At 48.6% G+C, this 20,645-nt stretch overlaps 2 protein-coding genes across 13 annotated transcripts in view; one reads left to right on the top strand and one right to left on the bottom strand.

Moving 5' to 3' along the window:
* The window catches only part of LOC144723488 (uncharacterized), a 93,096-nt gene extending 87,203 nt beyond the window's left edge, over positions 1-5,893 (bottom strand). The window contains exons 1-2 of one of the 7 annotated variants that reach the window (XR_013586190.1): positions 5,710-5,886; positions 5,540-5,602 (exon numbers count right to left, since the gene is read on the bottom strand). The gene's annotated coding sequence lies outside the window, so the exon portion shown is untranslated. Of the gene's footprint in view, positions 1-5,539 lie in introns of all 7 variants that reach the window. The other 6 variants (XR_013586191.1, XR_013586195.1, XR_013586192.1 and 3 more) reach the window with 6 other exon arrangements.
* On the top strand, positions 917-17,604 carry LOC144723485 (uncharacterized). 6 transcript variants are annotated; one of them, XM_078602282.1, is made up of 4 exons: positions 917-1,026; positions 4,474-4,609; positions 12,972-13,156; positions 15,351-17,604. In XM_078602282.1, exons 2-4 carry the CDS (start codon positions 4,603-4,605, stop codon positions 15,492-15,494), a joined length of 336 nt encoding a protein of 111 aa, XP_078458408.1. In that variant the 5' UTR covers positions 917-1,026; positions 4,474-4,602; the 3' UTR covers positions 15,495-17,604. The 6 variants fall into 6 exon arrangements, with proteins under 6 accessions (XP_078458408.1, XP_078458405.1, XP_078458406.1 ...); XM_078602279.1 differs by having other exon boundaries at positions 12,936-13,156; XM_078602280.1 differs by lacking the exon at positions 917-1,026 and adding an exon at positions 1,114-1,520 and having other exon boundaries at positions 12,936-13,156.
* Positions 17,605-20,645: the final 3,041 nt, after the last annotated feature.

Below are 20,645 nucleotides of genomic sequence, written 5' to 3'. Positions count from 1 at the left end.
AGCAGGAATCTCGTCCACCATCTACAAAAACAGATCTCAAGCACTTTGAACTGTTCTCTCTCTCTCTCTGACGCTATCATCACCCAGTATACGTACACGTGTTTAAAACATCGTTAGGTAATACGCGTCAACAAGGACGTACCCTAATATTGTAAACACTCGAGGAGAGATAGCGGTAAGGTTACACTGCATGCGTTGTTCAAAGCCCCCTTCGTCAGCCCACGGCGATCGCGCAAACTACTTTAAACTACAAACGGGAACAGTTACACGCGCAACACGATGACACGGACGTGAATTCGGCACACAGACACAAACAAAACACCAAGACGCCGGCTCAAACCATACAAAGACAAAGATCCCCCGTATAGCCTTGGGGCAAGTGCTGTTAGCGAGCACCTATGAAGGTCGGCGAGGCACACGAGGGGGTGGTGGGTGGCCAACACCACGCCCGGCCGCCTCTCTCACCAATGTTGATGTTTACACACCGCAGCGAGTCACTCATTTGAGGCCGAATCGACCTAGGGGTGGCCCAGGACTAGTTCAGATTGTCGTCGCTGTTTTTTTTTTTGGGTCGTGAGCGGGAAACGAACTCGTGTCACCGGGTTCTTCGCTCAGTACGCCAGTCACGAACACCACCGCTCCCCCAAACCACAATAGACCCCCCCCCCCCCCGCACTGTTAAGAAGGTGCGACGTTTAATAATATCGGGCACGGGATGTCCCATTATTGTGCATACTTCTGAACTCGAGTTACCTGTCCAGGTACGGGGGCACGCGGGTGGGAGGGAAGAGTTGTGGGTGGGTGTGGGGGTCGAGGGGAGGCGCTGCTACGTTGGAAGTCAGAAGGCGATTGGCTGGTGGCGTCTTGTTGTTGGTGGTGGTGGTGGGGGGGGGAGCTGCGTGGGAGACGTCAACATCGTCGCGGACGCCGGGACAACCACAGCGAGGAGAGAGAGAGAGGAGTGGAGCGGCGTGGCGCGTGTGTGGGTGACAGCTCACGGTCTCGTCCGGCACCCACGCGTTCGGGGTAAGTGACCGGAGCCTCCTCCTCCACCTCCATCCCTACGCCTCTCACGCCGCCTCCTTCCGCGTCTCTCCCTCCCCTCCATCGCCCCCCCCCACCACTGCCGCTCCATCCGCGATCAAAACTACAAAGAGCGGGGTCTGTCCCGCGCAGTGCCTCAATGACACGGCTGGCGAGAATGGAATAGGCAGTCGAGGTCTTTGCCTGCTGCGGACGTAAAGCGTTCACCCCTGGTAGCGGCGACGCCTGCCTGCAAACCGTGATCGCCTTACCACCACCACCACCACCACCCATCCACCACCACTTTTTCAAGAGCCGTGGAAGAGCGTAATCGCCCGAAACGTCGGCTTTTAACCGCGTCGTCGCTGCGTGTGCCGGCGCTTCGCGGCCACGGCTGAGGCCGCAACTCGCGAGCGCGGAGGGCGACGCGGGGTTCCTCTGCGCGGGGTTTCAGAGGGGACTGGGCGGTGCTGCTGTACCCACATCGACAGCTTCTGGTATGTGTGTGTGTGGTGTGGGGGGTATGTCTGTGTGTGTGTGTGGGGGTATTTATTTATACCCGAGAGCGCGCGCTTGTTGCTGAGACGAGCGAAGCGCTGTTCGTGATGCCGGCGACCTGGGGTCGCATCAGTAGCACGCGTTTGGCTTCAGCGTGTCCCTGGCGCTTCCCCGAGGTCGACTTGAATGAGAAGGCTTCCCGGGGTGTGTGAACAAGCTGTGAACCACTAGGGGAAGACAAAGGCCGCCGGGCGAGGTGCTGGCCATGCTGGCTCCCATTACATGCGCGCCGTTCCAGACTACGCGCTCGCTAACAGCAGTGAAGGGCAGCGTGCCTGTGTGTGTCTGTGTGTGTATCTGTGTGTCTGTGTGTGTGTGCCTGTGTGTATGCCTGTGTGTGTATGTGTGTGTCTGTGTGTGTGTCTGTGTGTGTCTGTGTGTCTGTCTGTGTGTGTCTGTATATCTCTGTGTGAGCTCACAAATCCTTGAAAGATCTGGGCAAAGTCCCATCGGTGAGCTCCTCCGGCAGGCAAGGCTGCGGTGGCTGGGTCATGTAGCCCGCATGCCCAGCCACCGCATGGCCAAGCAGCTTTTGTTCGGCCGGATCGAGGGGGCTAAACGGGCGCGGCACGGGCTAGAGAAGAGATGGAGTGATGTGGTACAGGAGGACGTGGAGCTGAGTGGACTTGCTGATGACTGGTACCAGCGGTGTCAAGATCGACCTCAGTGGAGGAGGCTCGTGAAGGACGCTACTGGGCAGTTGGAGGCAGTCGCCCTCCAGCAACAACGGAGCGCGGAGGAGCGACGCTCACAACAACGAGCGGAGTGCCGGGTGGCTAAAGCACAGAAAGTTGGCACAGTAGGGGGCACAGGTGGTGCATCAGCCAGTAATCTCAGTCATCTCAGTCAGTTGACCCGTGGCACCTGCTGGGTATGCCCCGTGACCTCCTGCCAGCGGGCGTTCGACACTTCACGTGGCCTCAAGGTGCACATGGCCTGGCACAAGCGTCGTGGTGACGTCACCGCCACTTAGTGGCGAATGGCGGTTGTTGTTGTTGTTTGCCTGTGTGGTTATTACAGCGCTCACAATGTTTGTGAAGTTTAGTTTCGTCATCATCATAATCAGCAGCAGTCATGGTAAATCCACTGCTGGATGAAGGCCTCCACGAGCCTGCGCCAACGATCCATGTTTTGTAAGAGTAGAAGTTTAGTTTCAAGTCTTCTCCGAAGCGCTCGACAGACATGTGGGTGGGTGGGGGTGGGGGGGCTTTCAGGCGATGCCCATCGGAGCCGGCGTGCTGAGTAACCGACTCCGTGCACGGTGGCGCGCCGCCGTTGTGCTGTTGACAAAGTTCGTGGTGGTTTAAAAAACAAAACGTGGACCAGCGTTCCCATGCGGTGATACAATAGACGCGACAAGGATGAGTAAGTATGTGGGTCTCGCCGATATATATATTCACAGGCGGCGGCGCGGTTAGCGAACACTGCGCCATACACCCGGCGGAGCAGAGTTCGATTCCCGGCCACGGCTAACATCAGAAGCATTTTAACCGGTCCTGGAGAAGAACCGCTTTTCACCCAAACCGCATTGGCTACAGTGGTGAAGTATGGCCAACTCCCCCCACCCCCCATCCTCGTCTCCACAGGCCCAGGGCAGACACGGCATGGTTTCGGCTTTCATCCGGCATCGTTTGACATTTGCACAGGATGGATGTGCAATGTGCGCCCCTCCGATTAGCGCGGTGGACACGGCACGGCGCGCGCGAAAGACGTTGAACTCGTAACGAACGGAACGGGTTCGCTCCCATGCGGCGCCCATCCACGCGCACCTTTGACGCGCACTTTGACGCACCTTTGACGCACATTCAGACGCGATGCTGCTGCGGCCAGATAACGGCGAGCGATCTCGCAACACGTGGTGGACCCCTTCCACCTCTATGGCAGCACTCCCGTAAGCTGCCGACACGAATTTCTCACCGATAACGCCCACTTTCTGGTGGGGGTTGCGGCGTTGTGGTTTGCGCACCGCGTCATGAACTCGGCCACACACCGCTCAAGTTCGATTCCAGGCCACGGCGAACACTCAGCGGGCGAGCGGGTAATCGTGAACCAACACAGCGCCCCCACCCCACTCCCTTTCACCGATACGCACTGACCGGCGTGGTGAAGTATGGTCAAACAACTCCCTACGTCCGACGCGGCGTGGGGAAGGCCTTCGTGCGGCAGTAAATTGATGGGAGGACTGCACGGTGCCCTCTTGTGATGGCACGGCAGCTCCGCGCGTGTTATGAAGGTGCAGCGGCACGACACCACGGCGATGATCCGTTCTCGCTCCGGGGTAACGTCAGCGCATGGCTCAACTACGACAGGATGCAGAACGTCAGTCTCTGCGTCAACGGGACCGCACCGCATCTATAAACCCAAGCACAGTGAAGCCGCTTGCTGTAAATCATTGCGCGGTGACGTCGGAGATTGTGTTTCCATAACCATTACAATGGGCAGCATACTTAAGCATGTGCGTAAATGTACAACTCATATAACGCCTCGGCCGGTCAACAGCAAGTCCCGCCGACCGCAACTCGGCCATGCTTATTGAAGATGCGAGTCCAGAGTCAATGAGAGTGGCTTCGCTACTCGCCACGTGCGCGCGTACACACACAGAGGGCGGCGGTGTTGCCGAGTGACTAACTCCTCCTCCTCCATCCTCCCGAGTCCAATGAGCCTCGGCCGCTTACAGTCGAGGACTTAACCTCGCTCGCCTCGCCGCATTTCAATCGCGCCCCAAGCGCCTCCCCCCGCCCTCTCCGCCAAATGCCTGAGTCTCTCGACTCTTCGAATGATCCGACACGGGATGGCCGAGTTTTATTGACGTCCTGTGGCGTTCTCCGAGTGTACATACAGGTGGTGGCCCGCGCGCGATGCTACATTGTGCCCCTCTCGCTGTTGTTCCAGTCACCCATCACGTTTCCTGAGTGTCGGGAGGACGCGAATCCGGGTCAAATAATCGTCGTCAGCGTCGTCGTCATCCTAATCAAGTGCGTGGCAGCGGTCACACGCAGCGCACCGAGCACGCCGGCCCTAATGACAGGTGAGTCACGATGCACTGGCTCGGGTCTTGGGCGTCTCGGCTTTCATCGCCTTCTGCGCCGAGTCAGCGGCTCGTGTCACGCGCGTTGCGCTGCGGGGAGGGCGTGCGCCCAAACCACCCCGGCGCAGAGCTCCGCCACCCTAACCCCGACTCACTCGGTGTTTCGCAATTCTAGGCAAGCGCCTATTTCGGAGACGCGCACACTGCCTAGACAGTACGTCTGTGCATATCTGTATATAATAGATATGCGTATATGATGTGTACCGGTGGCACTCACTGACGCGTCCCGAGAGGAGCCTTCCACCAAACGAGACGGAGCGATGAAATCTGCCGATCTGCGCGCAGGCGCGAGCTTGATCGTGAATATCGAACTATCGTGAGAGGTCGTAACGGATTGGCGATGTCTCCACATCCAGCGGTCAACTGATCATAGCGGACGGGGGATGATTGTCTCTATACTCGCGCGCGAGGACACCCACGGACAGACGTATACAGACGGAGATGATGTTGGAGCGAGTCACCCACTCGGGATAGCACACCAACAAGTGGCGTTGTGGCCTGAAACCAGACTCGACTGCCGTTGTCTCCCGAGTGTTCGATTTGTGCACCGCACCAGATGTAGGCAACTCGTTTCTAAGGGCCGAGTTTACCTAGGGGGAAGCCCAGAGCAGGTTTATTATGATACCACTTGCCACACTGACGCGAGTGGTCGACGGATTCGTATCGCAAGAGCGGAGCGAACCAGCCAAGCGCTTACGTCTCTACAACAGGAAAGTCCCCGAGCGTGGGAGCCCAGCCAAACTGCGTCCACACACACGCGCGCACGTGAATATTCACTGCGCGCACACGATACACGCAAGCACATAAGTATATATACAAAGTGCGCACACGTACACACACACACACACGCCGGAGATGCGCGCCACTCACTTGCGCGTGGTCGGTGGGAGCTTTCAGTCCGGCGAGCACGTTTCATGTCGACACTGTAGGCTGCTTTAAAAAACAATGAGTTAATGATAACGAGCCGAAGCAAAGGAGCAAACACAAAACAGTGTCCCGTGGCAGCGAGCGAGGGAGGCTTTTTTAGCAAGTGAACGAACCGTTGCCGCGTTGGCGTGGGGCAGTTACACCACCACCTCCACACACGCACTCGCGCACACAAGCCTCGCTTGCGCATTCTAGTTTGGGCAAGTCGCGCGTTATCCAGCCGCCTTCAGGATTGCGCTTCCCTTGCGAAAACGCAACTCGCGGGGGCCCTTGCGCAAGTGTCGACGTCTCTGGGTCTCGTGCGCAGACGGGGAGGAAGTTCGCGGGGCACTGGAAACAAGGAGGCCGGGTGGGCGGCGAGTATCAGAACCCCCACTGCACGTTGGAACGCGCGCGCATTAAACAATTGACTGCAGACAATTACGCGCGCGCGCGTTCTCAAGCTGTGAAGTGGTGACACGTTCCGAACACGTGTGCGGAGGCTGAAGCGGCAGCATGAGCACAGCGCGTGTCTGTGTGCGTGTGCATCGACTCAGCCCGATATAATCAATACTCGTTATCACCACCGCGACGCAAGATCGACAATTCATCGTCGTCATGAGCACCAAATATCACATCAGCGCAGTTTATTTCTTCATATCTGTACCGACTCATCCACCATCACCGTGAAAATATCGACTCTAAAGTCACGATAAAGCGAGTACTCTATCACCACGTTGTGTGTGAGGAGCCATTCTAGTATCTGGACATACTTGCCCCTGTGAAATGAGCGTGGAATTACCACCATTGTTAGCGTTCATGCCCCAGCACCCCATGTGTGTTTGTGTTGGGGGGAGCGGTAGTGTAGCGGTTAGCACGCAGCGCTACAAACCCATTCGATTCAATTCTCGCTCACGGCCAACACCAGTGACAATTATCTGAACCGGTCCTGGGCCTCGCCTAGGTTGCCTCAGCTTCAAAATAGCACCTGGTTTGTAGTGTAAAATCATCGCCACTGGGGGAGACAAAGGCAGTCGGGCGTGGTGCTGGTCACCCACGTGTGCCGTGCCGGCCTTCATAGGTGCTCACTCACAGCCCTTGCCCCAACAGTCTGTGAAGGCTACACGGGTAACCTGATCACATCGGTGAGTTCACTCAGGTGACGTGTGACGATTACAAGCTCTGCGTGTTTAGAGCCGCGTTATCGCAAGTTGCGCAAGGGGTTATCACGTTAAGTCAGGAGCGGTGACACGATCATTTAACTGGCACGTAGCACTCATTGCTGCATCGGGGCTGGCATTCATGAGCATTGTCAAGGCGTAATCGAGGCAGGATTTTACGGCTCATTGCTTTGGTGTGGTGTGGTGTGAAAGTGCAAATACGTGGGAATGGCGTTCATCACATTTCTTAGAACTCAAACGCCACAACACCGCGCGCGCGCGTGTGTGTGTGTGTGCCTCAGGGATTGCCGCCGCGTGAGCGGTGTTGCCACTGCAGTGATGCGGTTCCCGACAGGTTTTGTGGCAATTGGCAATCCCCAGCAACGCGCTTCGCATTAACATAAACTACTCATGAGCACGCGCTCATTCATGCGAAGAGGTAACCGCGATTTTCTTGAAGTCAGGAACGCACACGGCCGAGGTTATGGCTGAAAACAAAAGAACACACACGCACGCACAAAACTCAACAAGACGACTGCGGAAAATGTGTAATCTTTCAGCCACGTTCAATCCATTGTTGTGCGAAGTTCTCCCAAAGTTGCCGACGCCACCATCGCTCACGATCTTTAAAATGTCAGAGAATCCACCAAGAGTGGGCAATCGGGTTTCGGCCACCACAATCTCCTTCAACAGGGTGGTCCAGATGGCTTGTGACTCCCTAATCGACCCCCCCCCCCAACATTTCTCTTTTAACTAAACCTTACTTTAAAACAAATATACGTTTCAGAGGATCAAATGGAGTGGGGGGGGTAACAAGACATCTGGACCATCCTGTGTAGACTTTGACGCGACCTGCCCAAGCCCCGCTTTATCCCAACAAGTTTTGCACGATGCCACGGACCCGCGTATGGCCACTTATAGTCCACGCGTGGCCACAAATCAAGTCTGTCCCTCGTCTGTCGTGGAACTGTCACCATCGGCGATACAAAACAAAAGTGCGTTGCGTGTTGCCAGCCACACGCGCTCTGCGGCAGGGGCCTCTTCTTTCCAGGCTCGATGGTAATTAACGAGACGCGCCTCGTCCGCCTCTCGGTACAAGTCCGGGCAAGCCCCCAGAACAATGCGAGCACTGTACACTCTGCGAGCCAACATCGGCGTTCTTGCGAGGGGGAAAACACACACACACGCGCGCGCGCGCGCGCAACACGACTTTTAACCGATTATAAAACGAACTGCTACGCTACGACGGGCCGTGTTGACTTGCCTACTCCGACGCCCCCGTTTGGTGGAGGTTACACACGCGCACACACTCGCACACACACACTCGCGCACACACACACTCGCACACACACACTCGCATTATTAGAAAGGGCGATGGATCATTGTACATGATGGTCTCGAGGTGTCGTGACCCTCCTTTAATTCTCTAAAACTTAATATTTTTTGTAATGTTTTTTTTTTACATAAATGAATATGCAAAGGATAAACATGTTCGGGGTTAATTAATTGGGGGGGGGTCACAAAACGTCTGGACCACCCTGTACAATCTTCATAACCAACGTGGAAGAGTAGGCCAAATACCCTGCCCTGTATTGAGGCAATGAGGTTCTATCCTGTCGAGGCCTTTCTGCTTGCAGTGTCGTGAGCAAGCAATTGCAGGGCCGCACCTTTACCAAAATGCTACCAACATCACCCAAAATGTTCGACAGATCTCGGAATCTTAAGCATTTTCACCCGAGTTAGGACTTCCATTGGTGATCAACAGGGCTTGCCAGGTGCTGTAGGTGCGGGGATGAGAGGTGTGGCCAGGTGATGGCAGTGCGAAGCGTCACCCCCCCTCCAAAGCGTGGTGGCTTTTCCTCCGGGTTTCTCTCGTACCAAGACAAACGAGACGTCCCAACGTTGCGGGGCCCTCGTGACGACGAGTCTTGTTGGTGCGCGGCGCAGGCTTTATACAATGGATAAACAATTATCACGGCTATTGCCATTACAGTCCAACCGTTACATTGAAATAAATGAAGGACACCCGTTTTGGGCCGTTGCACACTCGGGTTACGTTGGGAGCGCGTGGCGGCCCTGACTGGCAGTGTTGTTTTTGTGGGTTAACATTTAACTTTGTGGTCGGCGAGGTGGAGTGGAGGGGAGGGTGAACTTGTCACCGACACCTGCCCGGCTGCCTCTTGTGTGATACAAGGCCGCTTGCTGCTGCTGCTGCCAGAGCCGGGTGACACAGATGATAGCGCAGTTGACTTGTGTCGGATTCAGTAGATTAATCGCAGCCGCTCGAAGGCCAACGAGACACGCAGACATTACAGAGCGTGTAGATTGGAGAGCCCGTCGTTCTGAAAACACTTTTGAATGAAAGTCTCCCACACGCCAAATCGTCCAATGGGAGATTGTTCCGACCACACTTTACCACGCCGTTTGGCTGCGGATTGTAGAAAGGAGTAATTAAACTCAGGGTAGCCGTGTTGTTTTATGCAGCGTATGTACGTATACATGCATGTATGCTGAACTTCTTTCGCACCGTACGTAGCCAACCGTGCCAATCTGAGGTTCGGGGTTAACACTATTAACTCTAACCAGTGTGTCCACCTCTCCACCCCAAACCTAACAATAACACGCGTGCCCTATAGAATTGATTAAACGGTTATTAAGAATGCAGGTGTATGCAACATTTGGGCGGGGAGTTAATCCCGTCACGGCGAAGTGCGTGTCATGTAGACTTTTTGTCATGTAGTTCATCGCATTTTTAATGAGGGCCCCGTACACAATGCAGCTCAACCTTCTAGCGCTCCGTTTGGCTTGGGCGTGCACTGCGCAGTCGTTTAATGCCTGCGGATTTCTCAGCGTTCTGCTCGACAGAGCTGCGAAAACAAGTTTGAGTGTTCGATCCCGAAAAACGCGAACTGGATTCATCCATCCGTTCAAAGCACTCTTTTCTTTCTTGTTGTTGTTATTGATAAACGTAACGTCTTAACATCTCACAGGTCATACAAAAATCGCACCCATTTGTCAAACGCGGAACATTCAAAATGCGGCTTGAATGTATCTACACAGAGTAGATAACCCCACGAAATTGTGGGGTTTCTCCCCACAATTCGAAACACTTGTAAGAGTGGATTTGTTTCCTAGAGACATGAACTTAAGGACATTTTTGCGTCTGTCAATATCAGTCACATTTGCGCATTTTGTTGAATTCTGTGGGAGCTTGTATAGCAGCATATATATATAAAACCCCACACCACACAAAATACAAAGACACACACACACAAACACGCGAGAGCCCAGGCTGTGTGCACGAGATGAGATTGTCTCTGCTTCCCAGCCTGTGTTCTCCGCGGTTTTGGGTGGGAGTGTTGGTATTTGACGCGTTTCATGATTTGGTCGCAGTCGTGCGCTCTCGGCTGCGAGATTTCATCAGCCACCTGCTCCGTGCTGCCAAACTCGAACCGCTTCCGTCTCGTGTAGCTCTGGGAACGGCTAACAATTCCAGTGTTTGTAAACAACCGTTCGTTCTTCCACCCCCCACCACCACCACCGCCACCAAAACCCAGTGCAGCCAGGCCGTTCCACTGTGCCAAACTTACTACTCCGGCCAAAACCTCACCCCGGGAAGGAGAGACCCCCCCCCCCACCGCTGCCCCATACCACCAACTCCCTTGGAGCCCCAGGCCTCTCTCACCAACACGAACTTTACACAGAGGTCTGGCTGCTGGCCAGTCTATAACGTCCCTTCAACAGCATTGCCCCAGACCACATCGGCTAACGTGCAGAGACGTCGATTGTTTTCACAATAGGCTACCGCTGCGTGTACGCGCGGCGCGTAACACTCGCGCATGCAGCATGCCGACGCATTCAAAATAACATCTTGCATTTGTCCAGCTGTGTAAAACAAAATGCCTGCTTTAAATGTTGACATTAAAACGTATTCTTACAAAATAATAAGCATACCCTTGTGGGTTTCGGGTTTGGCAGGCTACCAGAGTGGAGAGGGACGTTCTCAAAAGGTTAGGATGACCTCGCTTCCAGTCTAATTATAAGCCTTTGCAGCTGGGATCGTGCCATTACTTTACGGAGTGTTTACATTTATTAAAATAAAGATTATGCCTTTATTTCTGTTTGTTCTAGACTTATATTGTTATTTCTGCAGGGCTCGAGCAGATCAAATGCAATGAAATTGCCACAGCTTCAATTGAAACGAATCAAATAAATTCCTGCCTTAATTGGCTGGCTCATGCTGGAAAGTTCTCTCAAATTGTGCCACCGTACAACGCATGCACTTCTCCAAACCGAGGAACACAGTGTGCCACCACAATCGCTCTGTGATCTCGGTGAACAATCCTGCTTGATAAGTTATGTGAAACGATGTCAGATTAAGAGGCCCCACCACCCACCCACTGCTGGTCTTAACCTCCCCCTTCCCCATTATGTAACCACAGGCCCCTCAAGGGACGCCCCTTGGTTAAGTGGGTTGTTGCTGATCAACACAATCGTAGACTTAACAAAAAAAAGGGGTCCAATACAGTCCAAGGGCTTTCCCCCCCCGCCGCCCCCCTTGAAGAACTGCAGTGTGGTCCTCTTGACCTAGGTCACCATCAAAATAAATGTAGGGAAATGAGACTCCCTGAAAGGTGGCACTAAGACAAACTGTAGACTTGATTCAACCTTATTAGGACTCATCATTAGTCACCAATGCTCAGGGTTGGACATTGGTGAATATAATTGAGGGATTAACAAAAGTTATAGTTTGATAGCATCTACTTAGACGCACACACTGCATGTTGCTTTTCACATGGGGGGGGGGGGCCTCCAAGTCGCATTAAGCACGTTGCAGATAACGTGCAGCAACATTTACCCCACGTGGCATGTCAACCTGTAACACATTCACGTGCGTAGCTTGACACTCAGGTTCACCTTTTATTATCCTGGTGGATCACATTGGTTGCGAATCAATATCGATCCATGTGGAGAACCTTAATTATGCACAATGCCAACACACCTGGGGTTGCACACAAAAAGTGGCGCCAAGCAGTTCTTAGACAAATCCACACCAAAGTACAAAACTTCAATGGATCCCGCTTAGATTAACGGATCATATTAAACCCTTGCAGGTGGGGGTACACGTTAAAGAAAGATGTAATTTTAACCAGTATCTGTAAACCTGTTATATAGATATTCACTATCTAGGCTGTGTATTCTGAGCATTTGTACATGGTTTACAGCTTGATAAAGAACTTTTTTTTAAAACGATGGTCATTCACGCAGGCATGGTTATTTAAGTGATACCACTGCTTTAACTATCACGAGCGATACGATGGAATGACTGGTCTTAACTTTGAAATATATTTAAGATAAAAGCTATAATGGCATGTCAGACAACCTGTAACACATAGCGCAAGTACGTATCTACAAAGACTTTGTGTTTTGGGTTTCTGTATCACTGTATACATTGTTATATCACTATCCGTCAAACATTACAAAACAAGTTTGCATGGACATTTTATATCATTGCAAGTGGTTCCTGTGTGCAGCGTGGTTATCGCACTCCGCTATGAACTTGACCCGAGTTCTATTCGTAACTATGGCTAACATCAGTAGCAATTCATGTGAACAGATCCAGGGCCTGAACTGTAATCCTTGTCACCAACCCAATAACAAGTGCGGTAGTGCAGTCGGACAAAACCCCTTGACTGGCAGTGTGGAAGGCCTACATCCAGTAGCGGTTGATAAAAGGGCTGTTATGCTACACTTCATACAGTGATCTAAAACACGGTTCATCCAATGTTGCTTTGACACAACTACATGCATCCTTGTGTCCCCATGCCATAGTGCAGTGTTCTTCATTGCGAGGCCTAGGGGCCACTGGCAGCCAAAGGCAGCCCCTGGTGGGGCCTTTAATGCAGCCCCTGACGTGCAGCTCCCGACAGTACACAAATGTGAAAATGCCCCATCATGTTGTAAAACACAACGGTTTCAAATGTGTGGCGGCTCTCACACCGATACGATGTCTTATCGTTGAAAGTGCCCCCCCCCCCCCACCTCTGAAAATTAGTGAAGAACGCTGCCACAGTGCAAAACCGAGTCTCCTGAAACAGAGTTTCAACGAAGACAAATCTGGCGAAACAAAGTTGGGGAAAAACATGCAGGCGGCTCCGCCAAGCGCTTATTATAGCTTCGACGACCCGTCACTTTTTCAGGGACACTCACACCGAGGTTGCGGCAATCTTCGGCAGGTCCAGGGCGGGAGGCGGCGGTGGTGGCGGCGGCGGCGGAGGCGGAGAGGCAGGGCGGTGCGGCGTGCCACTGGCCCGAGGCCGAGGCTCAGCCTCGCGAGCGCTCGCAATCGGACGCTTCCATGCTGGTGGGACGCGAGCTGCGCCGGCTTAGCGACCAGTTCCACATCGAGCATCAAGCTCAGGTGAAACCCGACTCTCTCTCTCTCTCTCCGGCTGCGCTCGTGTTGTTCCTCGTTGGGGGGTTGTTGCCGTGACGGTGGCGAGTGCGGCTACTGCTGTCAAAAACGTTTATCGTGAGCAACTGTCGGCGTCGTGCGAATGTCGAGGGCAGCGTAATGCTGTGTGTAAGAGTATGATGCACTTGCGTAAAGCAAATGGCTATTAAACCGACAAGTTTTATTGTCTGAATATTGTAAATGAAACTGCATCAAGAAAATGCAAGAACATATCAGCATTATGAGATCATAGCAAAGAGGGATTTCTGCTTTTAAGAACAGGTAACTTAGTATACAGAGGAAAGATGACTTGTATTGAAGAAAACCTTTGGATATAAATGGAAATGCTCACTTGCAGATGACAAGGTCTTAATCCTGTACATGAAGAAGCTGTGGGTTGTTCAGGAGTATTGGTATAGAAATCCACTTTTCAGTGATATTCACTACCAATGACTTAACCTGGCACATTCTGAATGCTTGTAAGGATAAGACTCCTCTCGTCCAAAGTTCTGCAAGCAAATGCACAGATGACTATCTTCTGATGTGCATCAGATGGCATACAGCAGTGGCATATCTACTCTTAGGAGGCTATAAGCACAAAAATAATAGCACTACAAACTAAACTAAAAAACTAAACTATTTTTAAAAAATTCAGGTAAGGCCCACTGAGCTATGTAGCTCTTTTTCAGAAGAGACCTTTGCCACAAATAATAGCTCAAAGAAGTGGCTTATCACGTGGACATTTATGGCAGCCAAATACTCTAAACGCATGTTGATGTTGATTCTAAACGTGGAGGGAAAATCCGGAGGACCCGGAGAAACATCCACGCAACCACGGGAAGAGAGACATGCAAACTCCAAATAAACAGCAAGCGTTAGGGTCGGGATTGCATCCACAACCTTGTGTATACCAGGCGAGGTAGTTAACATCGCACCGCCGTGGTGCCCACATGCACATCTGGATAAAACAGCTGAAATATGTCACTTTGGAAATTTTACCCACTGCTTGTTATGGAGACAAAGACGCATTTTCTCCAAAGCTCACAATGAACATTGAACAGCATGCGAATCAGGACCATCATGTTTTGAACAACAACAACGTCTCATTTCAAATTTGGACAATCGGGTGTTTTGTGGGCTCGGCAGTGTATCGTTCAGTTAAAGCGTGTGGGTAATCTCGTGAATTGTGCCCTTTCAACAATATATTTTTGTAAAATAGCTGTTGGCTCTGATTCGAAGAACTGACAGCTGATGAATGGGTCTGGAACTTGTAAGAAATAAATGGATATTAGCTGTGTTCTGCTTTCATTGGAAAGAGGCCAATGCAAAGATGCAACACGAAAAACAGGATGGGTCACCAGCGGAGTCCTGCAGTGCACGTTTCTGAAGAGACAAGATGATTAAAAAAAAACACAACAAATTATACATGCCGACACTTTGGTTATTAGCACCCCAATGTGACCATGCATCATCTCCTAATGTGCATGAAGTCATGTCAAAATCAGAGATCTGGCAGCAATAAGGCCAGTGGCTTTCGTTTATGGTTGTGGGGAGGGGGCAAAACTGGAACATGTGTGGGGTGGCGAAGACCATCAGATAGGTTTACACCACAGCTGGGAAAATTCCAACCATTACCGCTGTAAGCTGCTCCGATTTCAAGATGGTTTTTTTCCTATCAACCAATAATGAAAACATTTCCACGCATTTCACTTTTTTTAAAGTGCACATTTAATCAGAGATAATGTTCAATAACCAATTTTTGTCAAGACTTGCAGACCATTTTGAATAGGGCACTTTAAATGCCAGCCTTTATTAAGGCTGACAAAGTTGTTTATGCTACGTTTAGTTTCTCAAAACGCCACGCATATTCATTATGTATTTTGAACTTCTTTTGCACCGTACATAGCCAACCATGCTAATCGGAGGTGCTGGGGAAAGATAAGAGTGAACACGAGTAGATTAAGTACAAGGAATCATTTACTTACCCAGAAAAATAAGTGAAAAAGCACTTTATACTGTTATACTTGTGTAAGTTGTGTTGAACCCCCAGCAACAGAAGGTGCCAGCATCACACAATGGGCATTGTGAGAGCTCAAATATTACATCAGCGGTTAAGTGTATTCGACTGACATTGAGCTGTGATCTTCTCTGCACATCACAGATTCTAAGAAATCAAAGGCGCCGCAGCAACTCGACAAGCAATGCACGAGAGAACGAGCGTGGCGTCGAGAGACGGAGTTGGATCCATCGGTCCCTGAGCTACTTGGGTCTAATTGACACCACCCCGGAAGAATACAGACCATGATGATCAGATGCCTGCTCACTCTTATCTTGTTGGTCAATGGCGAGGAACATTTAGCATTGCGTAAGATGTCTCTTCTAGGACACTGGCGAAAATGTTTAGCAAAAGGTTCAAGCCATTAACTGAGATCACCATTCCTTCATCGTTTTAAACTGAATTTATAATTCACCTACAGTACCTCAAGTCAGGCGAGTTACTCTGACGCCACAACAGCTATTTAACAATTGTATTACATTCCTAGGTTTCTTCCAATCAAATAAGGTTTGGTACACCAACCACGAAACTGTATATACTGTACATTGACCAAATAATACAATGAAATTCCTTTTGTAAGCACAATCGAGGCTAGTTGGGGACGGTATATGCTTTGAGAGGGGTTTGTCTTCAAAGTTTGTGCAGTGCACTAAATCTGAGCCAGCTAACATTACCTTGCTGCCTTACAAAGCATTAATTGAAGGCAAATGTGAATTGACTCTAATGGTGGCATGGGCGGAGTTTATATGTTCAAATTTGATACTTTTCTTTGCAAACTGTGCACTTTGTAGGTTAAAAAATATATATGAATCTGTTTTATATTGTCAGTTAGTGTACTATACATTCCTTAAACATGTTTGAAAATAGTTCTTGATGGCGGTATACTGTTTTCCTTGTAATTAAAAAAATGTAGCCTTTAGTTTAGACTGGGAAGTAATTATTTTTTAAATTAGGGTTTTCTTAAATTTGATGTCGTTTGAATTTTTTTTCCATCAGTAATGAAATGTCTCAGGACATTGATGTAAAACTTTTTTTGTAATTGCATTTTAAAGTAGCTGCCTGTAAATAAACTGTGTGCGCATGTACAGATTTAAATGATTTAGTCAGTGTTGGTAACAAATGGCGATAGCAGGAGGCGAGGCTCTCTTCAGGTTGCACGATTGTCGGCCGGTTTGCGTTGAGCGACTTTTCTTCCCCATCGATGTGTTATCCTGGGTCCAAAGTCCACTTTGCCAATGTTGCTGGTTACACAAGTGCAGCAGACCCAACATTGAGCACTTATCATCACCGCTAGTTGGCAATGCTCTTTTAGCTCACCAATCTGTGCAGTAATCAGTTGGTGAGGAGGAAGAGGTGGCAGGATAAAAAAAAAGACCTTTTACAAAATGACAAACAAAAGTTTGTAATATTACACTTGTTGGATTTTAAGTACAAACAAAATCAACCCGCAAAGACAATTTAATTGCTGAAATTAAATAATTATATCCACTGTCCAGTAGAATCTGCTGGTCGATGTATCTCAGCAATATTTTAAAGAGTAAGACAATGGGCTGGCTTTGAATTCAAAGGTTCATCGGCAGGGCATTTGTGAGTAACTGTGCAAGCTGGCACTTTGAATTTCATGGATTGTGGTTCAGTGTTGAAAATGTACCCGGAGTTAATTCAGAAAGCTTGGTTTTCATTGAAAGCTTGCGAAATATTTATTTTTTTGCAAAACTAAAAAAAAAGAGTGGATCAGAGAGAGGGATGCTTGAGCGAGTGAGAGGTATGTGGTTGTGTGCTAAAGTTTATTGATGTTGCATTTAATTGCAACATGCCCGTTTGTATGATACGTATTTAACTAACACCCGCCATTTCTTATGATCATGTCAGGAACACAATTGTTGTTCTAAATGCACTTTTTTAAATGTTAAAAAAGTACCTAACACGTTATTTAAGTAAAAAAAAGGTCTGATTAAATGTTAACAGACATTTACATAAGCAGGTAATGTTGAAATATTGTTGCATTGTCAACTAGTGGTGAATACCGTAAATATCCTTAGTCAAAATGCAGTTTTGGTTTACACTTTACAGAATAAAGCCGTACAAATATTTTTGGACTAGTTGTAGAAAAAAACGACTCAATGTTTCCCAGCAAACGAATAACCTGTCATAAAATTGCACTGTTTGTACCCAGATTGCATGTAGCATCTCTTCCAAACCCAAAATTTCTTGCACATCTTTTTTTGTAGTACATATGTGAAATGCTTATTTAATGTTTTTGCCAGTGGCAACTAGACATGCGGACATTTTCGATTGAGCGTTAATTTTTGTACTGAATGTGTAAATACTTTTTAAATAAACTTTTGAGTGCCTTGTGTTTCGTCGACTTGTGCGTTACTCTTGGTCAAGTGCCACTCGTCACTGCTGCCTGATAAGTCATCACCGCATGTGTGACTCAGTCAATGTCCGAGTTATTATCCGGAACTTAGCATGCAAGACTGCCTCCACACACCCACATTGTTGTAACCTCAAGAAAGGGAGCTTTAAAAAGAAATCCCTCGCAATCATCCGAACCTCAACCCAAGTTAGTGGAAAGGGATGAGGCAGCAGGAAATGTCAGCAAAGAAATAAAAAGAAATTAAATGACGCTACAAAAGAGAAATTAAAATGTGGTCAACACTTGCGTAGAAATTGTGTTTTGAAATCGAGATTGAAAACTCATTTGTTTGGAACTGCTTTTTTGTGTTTATTGTCCTTACCACACACCCCTGATTTGCACCGTTGGGTAAGTACGGTGTGAAAGAAGCTCAACATACATACCTACATTTGACAATACAATTTAAATAGTTTTCCCTACGATACAATATTTACTATCATCTGTAGGTATGGAATAATCCACCCAGCGATTGGATAAATTGTCGTGATGCGATGTCGCCATTCGATAAAAACAACAGTTTGTTTAACTCGTCGGGTCTCATGTTAATCATCACCGTTGTTTTGCTTGTTCCATTAACCTAATAAACAATTTGCATATGCTTTGTGTAAATCATGAGTACTAAATTCTGTCACATTATTTGATGTGTCACGTGCACCATAGACTTTCATGTTTTAAAATCAATGTTGTGGCCGGTAACAATCGGTAGAATTAAGATTGCAAGAAATAATAGTTTATACATCTCGTAAATTGAGCAAGTCCATAAGAACTGGGGTGGAAAAAAAGAAACAATGCAAAGCAATACAGTCGATCGCCGCGAGGGAATGAGCAAAATTAAACTTAAACCAAACATTTTATTTTACCAGGTCAGGCCCACTGAGTGATATAGCTGGTGGCTCATCGTGTGGAAAGTTTTTGCAGTCAAATACTCGAAACGCATGTTTCTAAATGTGTGGAGGGAAAACTCGGGAGGGCCCGGAGAAAAATCCTCACGACCACGGGGAGACCATGCACACTCCAAATATAAAAGGCGTCAGTCAGGGTCAGGATTGAACCCACGACGTGCATACGAGGCGAGGTATTTAAAATATCGCCACTGTGGCACCCCAGAATGAGAACGGTTGTGACCTGCAGTGTGGTAGTTGAGCATAGTATGGATGAGACGAAACAGTCCGGGTGCGGGAAGCTACGAGTTAAGTTCATGGGTATAGTAAGAAAGCTCATAACAAGAGTGATAAGGAGGTGATTGACGACCATGGAGGGAATGGCTGGATGACATCAGTAAGTACTGCGTTGACAGTTATGCATCCTCGCATGCCTAGTGCAGAACAATCAATCATATTGTAGCATATAGAAGAGGATGTCAATCAGTGTGCAGTTATTGGGCCTAAAACGTCACAAGGTTGCCCCTACCCGCCCCTTACCATCAGATTTAAATAACCTTTACAAAGACAAAGGGGGTGTTCATGCTGGAATACAACACACCATTCTACACCAATGGCAATGATCATCGTTGCATGGGCGAATTTACATCTATGCAATATTACTCAATGGGGGGTCCCCCCATGGGATTTAAAGAGCAAGGAAGAAAAATGATGCACACGAATTGCGAGATGACGTCATGCCCAATAACTTAACCGAGTGCTGAGGTGAGCGCATTACGTGTGACATCGTGACGTGATGTCCAATGCAACTGCGTCAATGGGGAACGCTTTGATCAATTTGGCCAGTTTTCTAAAGGGCGAATCCTCAATTGTAATGAGCCCATGTTACAGAAAGACGGACAGAGATCGTCCATTCACACGTTACACCCCAGTTGAAAGCGTTAAGGTTGAAAACCCGTGCTACTTCCACAAAACATGCGAATTGTTCTATCGATTTCCTACAACCTATATGTTTATGTTGGATGCATGTTGACCTTCTTTCGCACCGTACAAAGCCAACCGTGCTCATCGGAGGTTAGCCCAGAATGTTTTGAGCCAGCTGGCCAGGATTGAGCACTTCTCAACCAGAGAGCAGACTTGACCTATCGCTAAAACAATTACTTTTATTTAAGAACAAATAAAAAAAACATAACCATGAAGAATGAAATAAAAAAATTACACTTAAAATCTTATCAATGATTCTCATTATCTGGGGACACGAGCAGAACCTATCAGGTGTATGTATTTAATTTACAGGTCGACGTTTATTATGCAACCGACCACGTGCACGCATGTGTGCTTGGACGACAGCTCTGTTGTCTAAACTAAACAAGCTTTAACAAAGCTGTGATGGTAAACTGTCAAACGCAACATGCTAAAGGGCGTTATGCCAGACTTTATTTTTCCAGCCTGAGTGTAAAACTAATTTTAAAAGTCATATGACTTGTTTGCACACTGATAGACACGTACATGCAAACAATCCAGTTATCTTTTTTTGATAACCTTTGTTTTGTTATGTCCCATGAACGACGGGACTACTATCTTGCGAATACCACAGAGATTGTTTCACTTGGGACAACAGAACAAGAGGCAAAGGAGACGGGTACACACACGCACAGTAAATCTGTGTCCCTTTAAAGAATTATAGTTACTACAACAATGATCTTTCAGGAAAGCTGTGAGCTTTGGTTTGTGCTCTAGCATGCATTGTTTTATGAACGTTACAATATTCATTATTGCAAACTGCATTCTAAATAGTTTAACAAATGCTCTACTAAATGACCAGGAACTTTGGATATGCCAAACCTTGACTCTTGTATGTCATTAATTCTAGATTTGAAGCTTTCGTGACTGCAAAGAATCATATTCTTAGGTTTTTTCGGTAAAGTCACGTAGGTAAAACATCAAAATTAATGAAAATAAATAAAAAACAAAAATCACGACGTTTCGGAGGCAACACAAGTCTCCGTCATCAGGTGGGACCGTCACAGCCGAATTAGCTGCATCAAGTGAGGCCTCACTTGATGATGACGGAGACTTGTGTTGCCTCCGAAACGTCGT

The sequence above is a fragment of the Lampetra planeri genome, chromosome 18 (assembly GCF_965212315.1).
Source record: "Lampetra planeri chromosome 18, kcLamPlan1.2.h2, whole genome shotgun sequence".
Classification (NCBI taxonomy): domain Eukaryota; kingdom Metazoa; phylum Chordata; class Hyperoartia; order Petromyzontiformes; family Petromyzontidae; genus Lampetra; species Lampetra planeri.
This window is presented reverse-complemented; position numbering and strand designations above follow the sequence as displayed.